The 18,603-nt window shown below is 46.3% G+C and overlaps 1 protein-coding gene across 2 annotated transcripts in view; it reads right to left on the bottom strand.

Annotated features, from left to right (window-relative positions):
- Positions 1–6,760, bottom strand: part of GRIA1 (glutamate ionotropic receptor AMPA type subunit 1) — a 289,213-nt gene extending 282,453 nt beyond the window's left edge. For both annotated transcript variants that reach the window (XM_010970020.3, XM_010970019.3), the window contains exons 1-2: positions 6,238–6,760; positions 3,094–3,231 (exon numbers count right to left, since the gene is read on the bottom strand). In XM_010970020.3, coding sequence (XP_010968322.2) covers positions 3,094–3,231; positions 6,238–6,319 — 220 coding nt within the window. In that variant the 5' untranslated portion in view covers positions 6,320–6,760. The remainder of the gene's footprint in view (positions 1–3,093; positions 3,232–6,237) is intronic.
- Between the last annotated feature and the right edge of the window lie 11,843 nt (positions 6,761–18,603).

The raw sequence follows: 18,603 nt of genomic DNA, 5'->3' as shown, positions 1-18,603 counted from the left end.
GCCACAGTGAATGTAGCCCCAAAGGGTTCCCTAGATTCATATGAAAGTTAACAGAATATTTTCCGGGCAGGCTGGGAATTACAATGCCACCATTACCACCCCAGTCCCCTCTCAGATCTTGCAGCTAAACAGAAGAAACCGAAGGTCTAAGAACAAGATAACATTATTGCTTCTCAGGCAATGCCCCCAGCAGTGTCCCCACTGGACTGTAAACTGAGAGCAAGGACCTTTTTTTCATTTCTATTTTCCCAATCAACGACCATATCAGTTCATAGCATCGAAGAACCATTTAAAGAATGGCCAAATTCATAGAAATCTATACTCTGGTATATGGTAGGAATCAAGTTCAAGAACCCAGGTTCACTAACCAATGGATAACATTGGATCATATTTCTATCTTCCCAATAAGTGGCCAACAACCCAATTAGAGATCAAGTCTTAGGTTATTAAGTTAATGATGCAGAGCACCACCTTTTGCCTCAGGAAATTTCCTCCCATTTTTGCCTTTTATTATCTTGTCCGGTCACTCAGCATCTTGACACTAGAACAGCAGTTAGCATCTCTTTCCACCAAGCTCTGTGGTAGACACTTCTCAGCAGTATGAATGACTCTATTTGCCAGCCATTTATTATGGATTCCCTAAGCGAGTGATCCTTCTTGAGTACTGGACCCCTTTGAGAGGATGACAAAAGCAATGGAGCCTCTCCCCAACAAATAAATTAGCATCTATACCTGTATGCAAAAGTTATGCTTCATCTCTGGTAGTTTTTAGATACCTTGATATCCACACCCAAATCCTCCCCTTAAAGACCCTCCTCTGAGCCATATCAAAAGAAATGCGAGGTTATCTGTTAGCTAAATACCTACTCAATATTATTTTAGCTTTCCAGGGAGATGGTTTCAGAGAACTACAATTCAACAATTAAACTTCAGCTCTCTTTTTAAGGGTGATGAGTAACACAGTTGACAAGATTTTTAACCTCAGCATTACCAAAATGCAGCATTGCTGTTTTATTTATTCAGGGGGTCACTCCTGTGCAAAATCACAGCTCCACTTTGAAGCACTATAAGGTTTCCTCCTTAGGTGCTGTTCACAGACCATTGCTTTACAAGATTCTGAAAACTCCCGTTGGTTTGTTGGTGATCTCAGTACAACTGATCAAGTTATCAAGGATCTGTGCATCTATCACAGTGCCCAGGAACATGGGCCTTGGGGTCACAAGACCACCAGTGACTTCCTGGGTGACCTTGGGAAAGTTACATAACCTATTGCAGCCTTAGTTTTCTCATCTCTAAAAGGAAGATAACAGAGAGCACTACAGGGCTCCTGTGAGGATTAAATATGTAGCACATGAAAAGCAGTTAGTGCACTGCGCGGGCCACGGCGGGCGCTCGGTCGGTGGTGATGAATGTGACAATAATTGCCCCCAGAATACTTATCATAGTTCTTGAAACACAGTTAGGTCCTCAATAAATGGAATTTGGGATAATTATAATTCTTTGTTTATTGAAGTATAGTTGATTTACAATGTTACAGGTGTACAACAAAGTCAGTTTTATATATATGTATGTGTGTGTATCTATCTATAGATATACATATATAAATATATACACATTTTATTTCAGGTATTATATTTTTAAAATTTTTATTTCAAATTTTATACTTTCCCAGTATAGATTATTGCAAGATATTGAATATAGATCCCTGTGCTATACAGTAGGACCTTGTTCTTTATCTGTTTTATGTATGGTAATGTGTATCCAGTTATCCCAGACTCCTAATTTATCCCTCCCCACCCCTTTCCCCTTCGGTAACCATAAGTTTGTTTTCTATGTCTGTGAGTCTATTTCAGTTTTGTAAATAAGTTCATTTGTACCATTTTTTTAGATATCATATGATATTTGTCTTTGACTTACTTCACTTAGTATGATCATCACTAGGTCCCTCTATGTTGCTGCAAATGGCACTATTTCCTTCTTTCTTATGGCTGAGTAAGTAATGGGAATAATCATAAGTCTTGGAATTTGTATATACATTATGAGTGGTGTTAGGGATAGAGAGCATGCTAAGTTCTCATTCTGAGCCTTCAAAGCAGATTCAGCTCAAATCACTGAGAGCTCACTATGAGGGGAAAGTGGGAAAGAGATGAAGGAAATACGGTGGATGCCTTCTGCCATCCACAGCTCAGCAGAACTCACCCAGTCCACAGTGGCACACAAAGCCCCTGGTACCAATTTAATCCAGTTTCCAGTTGTTCATGCCCATTCAGCTCACGCTTCCACACCATGAATTCCCAGCTGAGCTTAATCCCTGGAGGGAAACTGTCTCCACTGGTTAATGTTTATGCTTTCACCTGTCTTAAGATGACAATCATGCAACCACACAGGTTTCCTTTTCAGTCCTAGTTGTCAGAAAAACTCAGAATGCTGCTTGTTGCCCACATTTTATAATGCATTCAGTTCAGACGGCAGAAATTCGTCTCTCCTTTCTCCTTCTTGAGGTCACCTCTGTTCTTTGTGCTCAAAGGCCATCTTAAAAAAACTGTGCAAGCCATCAATGACTTCCAAGCATTTTGGAAATAATCAAGGCATCAATTTTTGAATAATTATTGGTCATTTCTAGAATATGGGAAACCAAATATACACCTTCTCAGGTATCCTTTCTTACCAAGCCACAGGGACATATTCTCCTTTTAACCGTGCACAGGAAAGGCGTCAGCATTTTAAACCACATTCTCCAAGTCAGAACCTTTAATTCTACATCTCTCAGAAGTTTCCCACGTGGGAAACTCTCTCAGCCAAACCAGAAAACCTCTGCGGGGTAGGGGAGAGGCAGTCCACCCAGTACCCATCGTGCTGGCATTTAAAGTTAGCTGACAGTGAAAAAGCCAACCCAGTCTATGAAGCATGGCAGGATCTAAAATACCAACTGATGGAATCCCTCAAAAGGCCCTGGAAATTTTTCTTGGAGGGCTTTCTGTTATGAAGACCGATGACAACTCGTCATTTTGGCAACACCACCACCTACACACAGGCCCTCCCTTTGCTGGTCGATCGCAGAAAGAAATCTCACAAATAGAAGCAATTACTTACATCTATAGGTCATCTCGAAGCTGTCGCTGATGTTCACAATATCAATCTGGGGGAGCAGCTTTGGGGGCTCTGTGAGTTGCGACAAAGCGAATCTAAAAGCCGCATGTTCCTGGGACTGCTGGTTCGGAAATAATCCCCCTGTGAGGAAAGAAAATGCAACATGGTATCTGGGCTAGAGACAGGTGTGCTTCCTCCACAACACGCCCCAGATGGGCCCTTTTCTTCTCCCCAGACCATATTCCCTGGTTGTTGCCTTTAGCGGCAGGAATAAGGGTTCAAATAGACTCAGCTGGACACGGAAACTTCAATTTCTACAGATGAGCTTTTATGTGACAAGGGCCTCTAACATCTGTCGCTCTGCCCAGATATTTGATGGTTCTTCACCCCTCAACTCAGCCCAGGTCAGAGAAAACAGGACGATTGTGGCATTCCTCCTCCCCCTCCCCTGTGCAAACCACCTAGGCGGACTACGCTCTTGCATACACATAAACCCTCACTGTGTCTAATTTTTCCTGTTCTGGACTTCCTTCTCACCACAGAGCCTTACAGGAAGTAGTGCTAATAAATCTTGCAGAGTGGCCTCTGGCTCTGGGATCCTGTGAGCTTCTCCAGCATTATAACCCTTTGCTTTGACTTGGACAATGATAGTCTTTGACCTGGCAAGACCTGTGTGCACTTTCATTATTCCATGTCCTCTAAGCTTTTTAATTTCCTCTGAAAACTCTTGATTTTCTGCAAACAGCATTCTGCTTCTCCTTTCACCGCTCATGATCCCGGATACCTAGGAATGACTTGTTACATAAGGGATTGCCATCGCATGTATTTGCAGGGGGCAGAACCTTGGGCTTCAACGATGTGGGGGCTTCAGAATGTCCAAAGGATGCAAACATTTTCTTCTAGTAAAAAGCACAACAAAGGTAACTGGTGGGGCTCCTGTTCCAAGAAACAAGAGTACACACCTTATCTTTATATTTCCTGTGGACATGTAAATCAATTAAAATACACTCCTGTGAATTAAAATGAGCAATTTCTAGACATTGAACTATAATGAATGTTTGCATAGAAGTTGATCTCAGATTCAACAGGAACCACAACCCCACTGTGATGCATTTCTAACTTCTTACACAGTAGATAGGTGTTTGTTTTTAAGAACCAATAAGCAGATGATAAGGTTTTCGTTAGAGACGGTACAAGTAGGATCAAGTACTGTCTGATGGCAGTGATATTTTTAGCATTTGTTCTCCAATCTAATGTTTCAACCTTATTTGAAAACAAAAACAATGATTTAATCAGTAGAGCACGCAAATTGGGGCTAAAAATGATGAAAAATCTGCAGAGATACATGAACACATATATCATATACACATACACACAACACCTCCCCTATATGTATATATATCCATGGCAACAGACACAGATACACTTGGGGAGAGCAAGTGCACGTATCTCAAGACACGTATTTCCAATCAGCAAAGTATGGGCAACACATATAAGAGGAAGTGATTTATACATGTTCATATGCCTCCATTTTAAAGAGTAAAATCGAAAAAACTCCTTCAGGATTCTGATGCTCCACCGTCCCTCCCAGATGACCACACCCCAAACACTTCCCTTTCTCTCTTCCTCCTCCCCTGCAATGAATGAAAGAGAGAGGGTGGGGGTGGGGAGGTAGGTGGCTATAGGCTGGGCTGTAAGAGAAGTGTCTCCGGAGGCAGGAAGTTTTGTTTTGCGTCTAAGGCACTAATACGCATACACAGACACACTTCAGAATGCGGCTTAACAGGTGTCAGGAAACAAGGCAAGTTACTCCCTGGCTCTTCCAACCACCCTCAGAGCCAGCACATGGGAGAGGCCAAAAGAAATCGGTACTGCAGCACAGAGGTGCCCAGCAGAATACCACCCGCCCCACATTTCCCCACCAGCACACAGGCACACAAGGAACACAAACTACTAGTAACAGGAACTTTCCTGAGTGGACCAATGTCCCTAGTAGGGGGCAGAAAACAGAACCCAAACCCACCAAGATGCCTCCATACAAAGCAGTTTGCTGGATTCCGGGACACAAATAGCACGGAGATGCTGGTCACACTGAATCCCCAAACCCTTGCGGACACACATTGTTATTGGTCTTAATGCTCCTGTTTGTTTTGCTTTCACCCATTATTATAGGAGAAGCAGGATCTATTGGCTGCCCCCAAAATATGGGGGAGAAGCACGACAGCCAGGAAGGGGAGATAAGGAACAAAAAAAGCAGGCAGGATGGTGAAACCTGCCTCCAAGTTGAGAGGATGGAGCTTAGCGATGGGGGAGGCTCAGAGGAGGGGAGAGGAGCATGTGTTTGTGTGTGCTCCTGTGTGTGTAAAAGGTAGACAATGTCTGGACAGAAAATCTAGGAGGAGTGGGCGACTGAAGCAATAAAAAAAAAAAAAAGACAGACTAGGAAGTTCCGGGATCTCAGAGGAGTGGGGACCACCCGCCCAGCATGGCAGACAGCAGACAGAAAGCAGCTGGAAGAGTCCAGAGCAGGAGAGAGAGCCTCTCACCTAGAGTGGGGGCATTTTTTAGCATTATTTCAGTGGCTGCAATAAACCCAGCACCCTTCACTCCTTTTACAGGGTCTCTTTCCCCTCCCCCAGCTAAGAAGTCACCGCCTCTCTCAAATACATATGTGCATATTTAATACATAATCACACACATAAATACACACACCACACATATTTATAGACATAAATGAAATCGGGCATCGTCTACCAAGGGATGGAGTTAACTCCTTAAACACCCACCACCCTTTTCCTGGTTACAGCCTGATTTTTTTTTCCTTCCTCCAAAGCAGTGGTTCCTCCATTTCACATGCTCCTGCCTAGAGTGTGAGTGGTGTGTGAGGACCTGTGTGTGTGTGTGTGTGTGTGTGTGTGTGCGCGCGCGCGCACTTCCCTTCTGCCTCTCATCCCATCAAGAGAAGCCCCCTCCCCATGCCAGTGGCCCAAGTGTTCACATCTCCGGACAGCATCACCGGACAGCTTTGATACACAGCCAAGCACAAGAGCCCGTCGTGGGGGTGGGGGGAACACAGACCCCACACACAGACACACAAAAACTGGCCAGACCCAGAAAGTCCCTCCCCAGGCTGCCCCTCTCACTCACCGATCTGGATATTATTGGGGAAATTGGCACCTACTACCGCGCCTAGGAAACCGGTGCAGAAGAAGGCAAAAATGTGCTGCATATTCCTTTTTGCATTGGCGAAAAAGAAGCCCAGGTCCAACCATAGATTTGGTGTTCCCCCCCTTCCCTTTATGCCTCTCTCCGCGTTGCCTCTTCTTTTCCTCCGTCCCTTCCTTCCTTGCTGGCTTCCTTCCTTCCTTCCTTCTGCGAGGTTTGTCTGTTTCCCTTGGAATCCGAGCGCTTAAACTGCAGCGTTAACACCAACTGACAGCCAGATTAACTGAGCACGGAAAAGAGAAGCCCGTCCTCATGCTAGCTGGAGCGCTGCTCCCCCTCTCCCTCTCCTCTGCTCTGCTCTCCTCTCGCAGCCTGCCTCTCTCTCCCTCCCTTGCTCTCTCGCTCTCCCCCTCACACTCACACAGGCAGCCAGCGCTATGCTAATACCCACCGCGGAGCCTGCTCGAGCTCCCCAGCTGACCTCCTCTCCCTTACACCCCCCTCCCGCCCCGCCTCCCCAGCCTCACCTTAGCCTCCTTTCTGGGTGTGCCGGTGGGTGAGGGGGCGTGATACCTGGAGCTTGCTCCTGAAGGGGACCACCCTGCAAGTCCCCTGCACCCTCCCCCGCCTTCCATGGCTCTCTCTGCCCCCCCCCCCCCAGCCGCCAGCCCCCAGCCCAGCAGATGCGACTGGGAATGTGGGTTCGGCTGTAAGTCAGTAGGTGGCAGGGGGTCCCCACATTCGTGCTCCATCCACCCTCTGCTTGATCTAGGTCACTTTTTCTAGGAGCGCGAGGGCTGTGCTGGATATATCTCCTGCACTCCACTGGCCCAATTATTCCTACAACTAATTCCTGAGGGGAAGACCCTAGAAATTCCTCCTAGGAGCTTTAAAGGAAAAAAAAAATAAAATAAATAAATAAAAAAGCTTCCCTACGTCCACATTGGGAGGAATGATAGAAACACAAACCCGAGGACCTGGACTGATTGACAGGTATCTTGACTTGGACCTCTGGCGATCCCTGCTGCCTTTACAAGGGGAATTGGTGGTCTCTTAAATCCTGGGCGTTTCAAACGAGCCCCCTTCCTCCTTGCCCTGCATTCCACAGGAGTCTACAGCATCAGAACTGTGTGGGTGTACAATAAAAGCTAAGGATACTTACACAGAGTGATGACATGAGTCATTTTGCAGGGGTTCTAGTGAGAGGATCCAGGCTTCTTTCAGTGATCACTGGATGCTGGTCATGTCTAGTGTAAACTGGAACTCCATGGCCCCTCCTGGAGCGGGGCTTCTGCTGAAACAACCTGTAAAGAGAACAGCTGTGTTCGGGGAAGTCTGTGGGTTGCAAAGCAACCGTCCAAACAGTCACAGAGCACTTTACAGTTTCTGAATAAACTTCACAGGGTTATCTTGCTCTCTCCTCACACCAGCCCTGGGGAGTGGCCACGACCCTTATTTTACAGCTGAAAAAAGCCCAAGGCTCCAGGGATTAAATCCTAAAGACCCAGGCCTGCTAAGATGGAGTCTGGGCCTTGAGAAACAACATACAGTTCAACCTGTGAAACTGAATGCTCTGGGAATTACCAACTGGCCCACTGCCCTGGTCAAAGCTCCCACCCAACAGAAGAAAATCCAAGAAGAGGGAAAGTCCATTTTTTTCTCAGTAATAACAGGGGAGAATAGCCTTTGGACCTGATTTTGCTTTGCCACTTGACTAGGCCATTTTATCAAAACCTCCTCTTTTCTCTCACCAAGATTACATAATCACATACACACGCCGGACAGCTACAAGGGCTGGGATTTGCAAGGAATACCTGAATGTTTGCTGGAGCCCCTAAACTAGGAACAACTTGGCGATCGGATGCTTTATGATTTCCTGTGCACTTTCACATATATTAATTAGCTCAAGTGATTTTACAGCTAATGTTTATTCATTTACCACGGGCCAGGTCCCATGCTAAGCAATGTTACATGCATCATTTACTTATGCAATAATGCCTGTGGCGGGTAATCTAATCCCAGTTTTATGGATAAACTGAGGCCTGGTCATTTATCCCAGTTTCCCTGCTAGCAGGGAAGGGACTGGGGGGTTTGAACACAGGGAACTCTACCATCAGGCTCAAGCTATTAATGCTCAGGCTCTCACAGCAGGAAGGACTGGGCAGGGACTTTCTCGAGGTAGTGTCACTATCAGCTTGGGAAGGTGGGAGAACAGATCAGGAAAGATCACTTTTAAGGTCGCTGCCAACATTTAGAGTCTGATACAAGGATTCCATCTTATAATTTCTTCATCTGCATTTTTTTGTCTCTTACTATTTTGAATGGTACCTGGGGATCTTTTAAGTTCTCTGAGCTTGGTGCCTGGTAATAATAATAATTAGGCTGTCACTAAAAGCTTCACACTTCTGTCACCTTTCAGAGCAAGATCTCAAAGCCCTTCACAAGGATTAATTAGCAAAACCTCAGTGCCTAACTCTAATGGGTAAGAATTGTTTTGCTTACTTTGGAGCAGAGGGACTTACAGGAGTCAAAATGCTGCATTTTCTATAATCATTATAAATCATGTAGTCAAACAGATTTTCCTAAAATATAGCTCTAACTATGTCATTAACCTGCTCAAATATGGTCAGTGGCTCCCCTTGGCCTATTAAATGCGTAATTATTCAATGATCAAGTAAACGCGGAGCTTACGTATTTCAAACTTGGGCATGTAGGCCAAATTACATTTAGGCTCACCTGTTTATTTTTATTCAAATGTTGATGGAGAATCTAACTCCGTATCCAACAGAGTGTTGGGTGCGGGGATTCATGGAAAGGAATCGGACACACTTTCTGCCTTAAGGCAGGTGCATGTGGTTGAAGAGGGATACAGAGGAACCCAGCCAACTGCCATCCAGGGCCGACCATGGCCCATGCTCTAACAGATGTGGACTCAACGCTGGGGAGCACAGAAGGAAGGAAGCGCCCAATATGTCTGTCTGTGGGAAGCCAGCAGGGCTTCAAAAGAGCTGAGCCATGAAGGAGGAGACACAGGCAGAAGGTGAGGGCTGAGGGAAGACACTGAACCGAGGGAAGAGCACCTGCAAGGGTAGAAGCTGGGAGAGGACACGACATGTTCCGTGAGCCTGGAGCCATGCTGCAGACTAGGAAGAGCGGGTAGGGAAATGTGAAACTCACAAGAGGGCAGGGTCAGGACCTGAAGCCACCAACTTCCTGGCAGGGAGTGGAGAGCCGTGGGATGTTTTTAGTGTGATAGTCAGTGACCATGAATGTACGTGAGGAAGAAGAGACCGACCACTGGTGGAAGGTGCTTTTCTTACATCTCAGCCTCAGAGATTGGGACTGCACATCCTTCATTCCCTGAGTAACCTATTCTGATGTCATCCGTCAGTAGCTGTTTCATGCTGTCCCCTCCCTACAGCTCCCAGGCTTACTTGCCACCCCCAATATCTGTCTGGGAAAGCTTGACTGTTCATAGTCTGTTGCAATTGATGGCAACCACATTCTCCAGATTCATGCTAACCTGTGATTTACACAGCATCTGGACACCCGGCATCTCATTTCATCCTCCCAACAACCCCACAAGGATAGGAATTAGAACCTGCTTTAGAGGTTAAGTAAGGCTTAGAGTGATTAGGTAGTTAGTGGAAGACAGTAGTTACCAGCTGGCAGTGGGTTCTTCTCCCATGGGATATTTGCCAATGTATATGGAGACTTTTCCATTCTCACAATGGGGGAGGTGCCCCTCACATCTGGTAGGTAGAGGCAAGGGACACTGCTGAACATCCTGCGATGTGCAGGACAGCCCTCACAACAAAAAATGACCTGGTCCAAAGTGTCAGTAGAGCTGAGATTGAAACACCTTTCTTAGGGCACCTAGGAACTAGCACACCAGGGACTAGACGCCAGCACCCCTATCCTAGTCTCCCTGTCCATCATATCTCATTGAAGAAAAACAAGATTCATCTTCTTCCAAGACTTTTCACATCTCAAAATGGGATACCTGAAGATGGGAGTTCCATAAAGTCCAAACGGATGAGTATCTAATGGAGGGGCTCCAGGCAGTTGACTGGCCAGGGGAAAGCTCTTCTAATACAGCTGGAATTGCGCCCTAGAGATGACACGGTACCCACTCCTACAATCACTTGTGACCTATCCTGGTTCATATCTTTGGCATACTGTCAGTTCGACTATCATGGAGCCAAAATAGCCTGAGATTTATTTATTTGGCTTTGGCCTTACACCACAAATCAAGGAGAATGATGTTGGCCAGGGATTTCAAATTCAAATGCCTCCTTGGGCCAAGCAGGGAGATGAATTAAATGAGCCTCCAAGTTGGGGAGAAGGCAGTGAGGCCAGGGAGAACAGAGGCAATACAGCCTGTCAGAAGGTGGGAGCAAGGCCTCAGAGAAGGCTGATTGTTGCCGCAAGGAAATGTCAGCTCAGTGTGGCCAGGCCTTCTGATTTTTTTTTTTCCAAGAGAAAGCAGAAACATGGATTGTGTGTGTGCGTGCACGTTTTTGTTGTTGTTGTTTAATATTAATAATTTTAATATTAATTCATTGCGTGAAGCAGAAAATAGAAGGCAGAAGGAAAATGCCTCTGGGCTTGATCTGGCCCACAGACTGCCACTTCTAGTTCAGCAGAAGGCGAGAGACAAGGGTCCAACCACTGGCCCCAGTATCAACGCGGGGGACACGTCTATTTTGTCTCTGGGCCTCTGTTTCCTCATCTGTAAAGTGACAAGACTACATTCGGTGAAGGCTACAGACTTTTCTGGCTCTGACACTGTGAGTGCATTTGATAGCAGAGGTTCACCAAGGGAGGGAAAGGATGAGGAAGCAGGTCCGAGGAGCCCCGTGCTCTCTGCCTCCCCTGTTACCAGGGGAGGCGTTGGCAGGTCCCTTCCCCTCCCTGAGCTCCCATCTCCATCTGTAAAATGTGTGGGTTGTACCAAGGTCTCTTCTGGCTAGAATGTTTTGGGCTTCTCGTGTGAAACAATTCAAGGGTGGGGGAAGCCATCGAATTTATGATCTGAGAACAGATCCCTGACAGCTAACAAATTGGGAAAAATGCAATCAGAGGGTGCCTCTGTGGCTTTCGAAAGACTCCATTTTCAAAGATGTAGAAAAAAATAATAATGATAATATTTTTCATGCTTTTAGCACCATTCTTACAGAAGGCTCCCAAAATACTCCACAGACTGTGTGTGGCAAGAGCACCACCCCAAGGAATGTAATTACCCACCCTGGAGTTCTGCCAGGTTTGACAGCTTTTTCTTTCTGTTGTTTTTTTTTTCCCTTCTTTCAGTCTTCCCTCCCCTTCTCACACAAATGACAGCATTTTCATAAGCCCTCAGCATTACCAGGTAATTAGGGAGCAGTGCAAGTTCTGGAAAACACCCTGGGGCAGGATCAATGCCTAAAAAAAAAAAAGGTCTATTCTGGGGGGAAGCTCCTGCACAGAACCATCGTTACTGTAGAAATTGGAGGCCCTGACTCTCTGTCCAAACCAGCAGTGCTTTCAGAAATGCCACCCGGGCACTGCTGACAGGGGCGGGTGCCCAGAGCACAGAGCTTTCCGAGGCTCTCCTGAGAGGCTCTACAGCTCACCCAGTCCTGGTCTACGGAGGAGACAGATGGACTCTCAGAGCATCCTCATTGGATGTGTGATTTTGGATGAGTCATTTAACCCCTTTGTCTCAGCGCCTCATCTGGGACATGAGGATAAAAGAGGGCCTCTTGCATGGGGCTGGCATGAGGATTAATGGCATGTTGCGTGGGGGTGGGGGAGGGGGGCCGGCAAGGCTCCGAGCACACATCAGGACTCCGCCGACCATTATTGTGTAGAGGTGTGAACTGTGTCATTCTTGCCTCATGGCTGGAGCCCAGATTCATCCTGGCTTTGGGGGGGCCTTTCATGTAGTTCCAATCTGCTTCTGGAATCTTCTCCTAGAGTTCAGTTTGCCAGTCTTCTCTTAAGGCTGTGTCACTCCCCTGCATTCTCAAAACATCTGTCCATCATGAACATACACACTTCTGATCCCCACCCCCAACCCGGCTTCTCCCCTTATTCCTCCCTAAATGGTACCTATGTTCATCCAATCAACAAGCTGAGCACTTTGAATCCAGCCCCTCAGCAAATTCTGTGAGCTTGACTTTTAAAACGCAGCCAGAATCCAGTCACTTTCCATGACCTCTCCACCCCGGATCATCCATCCCACTGTCATCTCTCGCGGGACCTGTGGCCATGGTGATCTTTACCAACTTTTATTTCCACTCCTTCTTGACCTGCCCCCTCCTCTGCCCACACCATGGCAACATCCTTGGTTCCCTGAAACTGTTGTCACTCTCCCTCTCTAAAATACCCGGAGCTTCACGTCATGCGGCTGCTGGCTGCCTCTCCAACCCCTCGTCTCTTGCTCATGCTCCTCCAGGCACACTGGCTCTCTTGCTGTACTTTGAATACGCTAAACACAATCTCGTCTCTGGACTGTGCCTTTGTTCTTCTTTCTGCCTGGAAAGCTCCTCCTCCAGAAATCTACATTGCTTCCTCTCGTGCTGAATTCAGGCTTCTGTCCAAAAGTCTCCTACTTACTTTACCTGAAATGGCAGCCCACCCCCTACCATGATTTTTATTTCCTTGCCCTATTTAATTTCTTTGTTTGCAGTATTTATCACTACCTAAATGCCTTATATATTTCTGTGTTCATCACTTGACCCATACTAGAACGTATCTTGTTCACTCCAGTGCTTAGAAAGTGCCTAACCAAAGTGAAGTTCGCCATTAACACTTATTGAAAGAGTGAGTGTATAGTCCTTATTCTCCCCTGAAATATGCTTACTTTTCTCTGTCACATTCTGACTTTTTTAAGACCCAGTTCATTGCCCATCTTCCCCATGGTGCCCTCCCATTTTGGCCTCCCTGTTACTTGTTACTTATTACTTACTGGTTTTACTTGATAGTCAACTTAGCCCCTCCCACTTGACTTTCAGCCCCTTAGGGGACAAGAATCATGCCTGTAATATATTAAGAGATACTTTTTTGGAATATTTCTTATGTGCCAGGCAGAGTTCCAGGCTACACACACAACTCAGGTCATGTGATGTCCAAAGCAACTCTGTGAAGTAGCAACCTTTATTATTCCGCTTAACAGATGGTGAATGGAGGGCTGGGGTGGTCAAGTTTCTTATCCAAGCTTATACAACTATTGAGAGGCAAGGCAGGGATTTCAACCTGGGTGTGCCTGGTTCCCAAGGCTGGTTCTCCTAACCATTATCCTATACTGTCTCAAGGGCCATGCTCATCAATTTGGTTAATTTGTATTAGGCAGGACCTTGTACGAAACTTTCAGAAAGGTAAAGGGCTTTGCCTCAGAGCACATGGCTAGAGATGACCTAGCCCAGTGAATCCTCATAGTCCAAACCTCATCTTAAAAAAAAAAAAAGAAGACAAACTTATTTACAAAACAGAAACAGACTCACAGACATTGAAAACAAACTTGTGGTTACCGGTGGGGTGGGGGGGATGTGGGTGGGAAGGGATAAATTGGGAGTTCGAGATTTGCAGATACTAATATATATAAACTAGATAAACAGCAAGTTCATACTGTATAGCACAGGGAACTATATTCAATAACTTATAATAACTTATGGTGAAAAATAATATGGAAACGAATACATATATGTTCATGTATGACTGAAGCATTGTGCTGTGCACCAGAAATTAACACAACATTGTAAACTGACTATACTTCAGTTAAGAAGTATATATACAAAAAAAAAAAAAAAGAAAAAGAAAAAACCCATCCTGTAGAAGCTCTAGTATTACCTGAAAGGGCTCTAAGAAGCCATTGAGGAAGCATGTACAAGACTGGAACTTGCTGTAAAAAGCGAATGTGTCTTAAAAAACAGATGAAACTCTGTTTCTCTTCCTGCATCTGGTAGCCTTCCTTGAGGCCAACCAGTGATGATGGTGCTTACTGTGGTCCCCACCCACCCTTTGGCCAAAGGGAGATTTTAATCAATTTTTAGGAGACTCAAAGCATAAGTGATTCTAACTGACTGTCATACTCCTAGTGTTAAATTTTGTTGCTTGCCTAACCTCTAGCCTCTCCTTTATTACTCCAAGAAAGACAAAATCATGCAGAAGGGGGAAAATAAAAAAAGAGGCTAAGAGCAGGGCATCTCCTTTGTGGAAGGGAAGCAGATGGAACATTAGGGTTGGAAGGAAACTTTGAGATCATGGAGTCTAACCCCTTCATCTTATAAATAAGCCAGGGTCTCAGAAAGGTTAAGTCACTTACCCTAGGTCACTCAGTAGAGAGAGGTGATCAGGGAGGGACTTGGAACCCAAGTTGACTGATTGTTGAGTATTGTGTGTGTCCTGTCACAGTGAGACCTCATGTTCAGGCTCGTTTAAAGGTGTTCAAGTAACGGCTACAAAGACTACAGCTCACGGAAACACAAGAGAAGGGGCCTATGTTAGATTCATCTTTTAGGAAAGGCAGATGGAGTTGCTGGAGAAGGTGATCTGCCCACTAGCCCATAGTTCATGTGGTAGTGTTTCCACTAAAGATTGCTGAGATGGTACACCTTCAGCATACAGACAAGGAAGGTCACACAGTTAGCCTGCATATTACCTGACAGGTTGATGGTGGACAGACTCTTACGTGAGAATAAACCCAGGCAAGAGTTTGTATGAACTTATCCAATGTCCTTAATGCAATCCCCTAAAGAAGACTTAACTCTCCCCTCCTCTCCTCCTCACTTTGTATTTATCCCTCTCCTTCTCTGTGTATGCCTTCTATGGGCCTCTCGGATAAAGCATTCCATGAACTCTTCATGTCTGTTTCCACCCTCTTGCCATCCCATGTGATTGCTGGGTTAGATTCACATCCTCACCGACCCAATTCAGTACCACCTACTCTGAGCTGATCAACTGCTCCACCATCATTTCCAGTCACTTAAGCCAAGCAGAAAGAGCATCTTGGCTCTCAAAGAACAGAACAGAGGGCAGGCGTGGCACATGGAAATCAGCCTCCTTGGGGAAAGTGAGGATGGTGACATGATGATGTCATTAATAGCAGCTCCCACTTGACATCGTATATGGCATACTGAGTTAAGTACTTAATGCACATTACACCAGCAACCCTTACAACAACCCTACAGCGTTGTGCTGAGATGCATTTTACAGGTCGCGCCTTGGTCTGCTGGCCTTCAAAGCCTTTGTCATTCACTCAGCTCCATGTGTGCCCCCAGCAAACCCTTGGGAAACGGTATTAGTAGGTCTCCTTTATTTAACAAGTGCTAAGACTAACTCAGGAAATTAAAGTACTAACCTAAGGACAGACATCTAGAAAGAGGTAGACCCAGGTCTCAAGCCAGATCACTTCCCCCCTACTTAACATTGCCAGTTTCTGCTTCCTATGATGCTCTTCACTCATTGAGGGTCAAAAATCCCCTCTCCCCCTTTTTCCCTACCCTTAAAATCATGCAAAAAGGCAATGATTCCTGCTTCTAATTTTTGAGATAAAGCTCTTGGGCAGGTCCAGTGATGCCATGAACTTCATGGACTATAGATTGCATCTATTTATTTATTTTATTGAAGTATAGTCCATTACAATGTGTCAGTTTCTGGTGTACAGCACAATGTCCCAGCCATACATATATATACATGTATTCATTTTCATATTTTTTTCATTAAAGCTTATTACAAGATACTGAATATAGTTCCCTGTGCTATGCAGACACATTTAAAATGATATGGTTTTTAAAGGAAATTAAACTTGATTCTACAATATTGTCTTCTATTACTTTCATAGCAAAAGCATAGTATTTCAGCTACAATTTGTCAACCTGGCTTTGGTGAATTTACCTGGGAAACTAACCACTATTTTCCATTTATAACATTTTCCGTGAAAAAACTAACCATGATCTGTGTATAACACTCCGTGAAGTTAAACCAACATTAAGACTTCAATTCATTGGAAACTGTTTAGGCCATAAGACTTCTATTGATGAGAGGGGTCTCTAGAGTCTCCTTCCTAACACTGGAAGGTATGACAGTTGGTGAGAACAAAGGGGCACTCTGACTCCATAGGGGTGGAATAGGTAAGAAGGAGTTCCACCGGGGCAAATGGTGTCTCTAAGCACCTAGCAATACCTGTCCTCACTCAGTGCCAAACGCAAGTGCCTGGCTTTGCCCTGGAAGCTACATGTGAGGATGTACTTCTCCAATCTCAACTCTCCGGGGCCAGACCAAGAAACACTATGATGGACTGAACCCTGCCAGCAACACCGCCTAGTCTTCCAGCCCGGACAGGTTCCCACAACCAGGCTAGGGGTACTCCTAGAGGGATGGGCCCCCGCTCTGCCTGTCACCACCACAGGGCCGCCCTGGGATAGGAACAGTCCTGGGGTATCAGAATGTCCCACTACAGGGTGGAAGTGAGACATAAGAACAGGCAGAGCTGGGGACGCAGTGTCTGAAGGGCAGCCCTAGAGGTTTCTATACTGCCTCTGACCCTGGGTTTCTGAAAAAGCCCTTGGCAGGACAGGCACCTTGCGAGGCAGAAGCAGTTAAGATCTGTGGTCTAGCGTGTAGGTTCGCCTGGATGTCAGACACTCAGGCGTTTGCCTCAAGTGTTCCCAGTGTGGCCCAGGGAACCGTCTACCTCCATCACAGGTGTGCTTTCTCTCCCACGATTGCCGAGCTGTGGCTATCGGTGAGTCTATGGTAGCTGAGCAGGGCGCTGCAAGCCAAGGCTGGGAAGCCATGGAGGGAGAGTGGACATAGAACAGTTAACTTTCCCTCCAAACTGTTTCACAGTGAAGTGGCAGGGGGTCCTTCTGCCACAGAGCACTCCCTCCTTCTGTGGGCCCTCAGCTCCTGACCCCACCTCGTCCACAACAGAAATAGCCTCATTTGCACCCTGGAAAGCTGACCAGTCCCTCCTGATTTGTTGTCCCTGTGCCGGCCTCCCACAGGTCTCTTCTCGGATTCAGCCTCAGCCTCTCAAAACTCTGAAGCCAACTCTCCTAGGGGAAGTCCAAGTGGCAGCTAGGTGCTATGACTTCACCACAGGAAGCAGAAAGGCTTGGCCCAGGGTTAGGCTCTGAAAATGAGAGCCTCAAGGGGACGGCTGGGGAAGTGCAGTCATCACCCAGGCACTGAGCAGCCAGAGGAAGAGCGATGCCTCCTTCCTTTCTGCCTTCAAAGACAGTGATGACAAGGAGACTAAGGCAAGCAGGTTGTTCAGGAGGGTGCTCCCATCTGGGCTTCACACCAGGCAGAGCCAGGGTCAGAGGCCTGACCTGTTTCCACCTCAGAACCCCAGGAGAATGTTCTGCCCCTGGGGTGGGGCACTCCTGCTCCAGTTCCCACATATTCCACTTGGATGTCCACCAAGGAGTGGCAGGGGCAGAAGCAGAAGGAAAAATCCAGAGCCGCAGCCTGGGCACAGGCCTCCAGGATGTCTGCCAGGTGTGAGGAGACAGGATGGCAGCTCCGGGTCCTTGGTCCTGTGCTCATGACCTGCAGGGAGACGGCTTCCCGGGATGGAGAAGGAGCGATGCTGCAGAGCCGCACGGTGTCCTTGACTCTTCCTCACTCAGAGATTCAGGGGTAAAATTCTAGCACTTTCTGGCCTCTACCCCAAGTACAGTTCTGCACAGTCTTTTCAGGGAGAGCTAGAAGCAATCCCTGAACAGAAAGCTGGAACCAGAAGAAGCGGATACGACGGGTGGGGGCTTTGAAATAAAAAATGGGGAGGTCCCAGGAGGAATGGGTGGCCTCCTGACTTCCGCTGGGGCATCTGGGGTGGCAGTAGTGAGTGTAACCGGACTTATTTCTCAAGAACCCTTTGACCACTATGAAGATGGCCCAGAATTTAGCCTAAAACAGTAGGTATGAAAGCCAAGCTTGCCAAAAGGTAACCCAAGCGATTATTAACTGCACATTCGTCCCAATGGTATTTAGAACATGATCTCCGTGATCAAAATGCCTGGGTTTGTGGCTAGCGCCAAGGCTTATTAGCGTGAGACCTTAGTCAAGGTACTTTAGCTTCCTGAGCCTCCATTTTCCTATCCGTAAAATGGGGATAATAATACCTAAGAGAGGTGGTGTGAGGATTAAATGAGATGCTACATGCATAGTACCTGGCACAATGCTTCATAAACTGTTGACCTTCAATTTGTGTTCGTGGTTAGCAGTGATTTCTTGGCATCTGAGATGGGCCAGCACTGAGATGGATGCGTTGTTGAGAAAGGTCATTTCTAGCCTGTTTTCTCTATTGTAATAGTAGTAATCTTATAGTAAATATTCAGGTGTTAGCAATTAGTATCAATG

The sequence above is a fragment of the Camelus bactrianus genome, chromosome 3 (assembly GCF_048773025.1).
Source record: "Camelus bactrianus isolate YW-2024 breed Bactrian camel chromosome 3, ASM4877302v1, whole genome shotgun sequence".
NCBI lineage: Eukaryota > Metazoa > Chordata > Mammalia > Artiodactyla > Camelidae > Camelus > Camelus bactrianus.
This window is presented reverse-complemented; position numbering and strand designations above follow the sequence as displayed.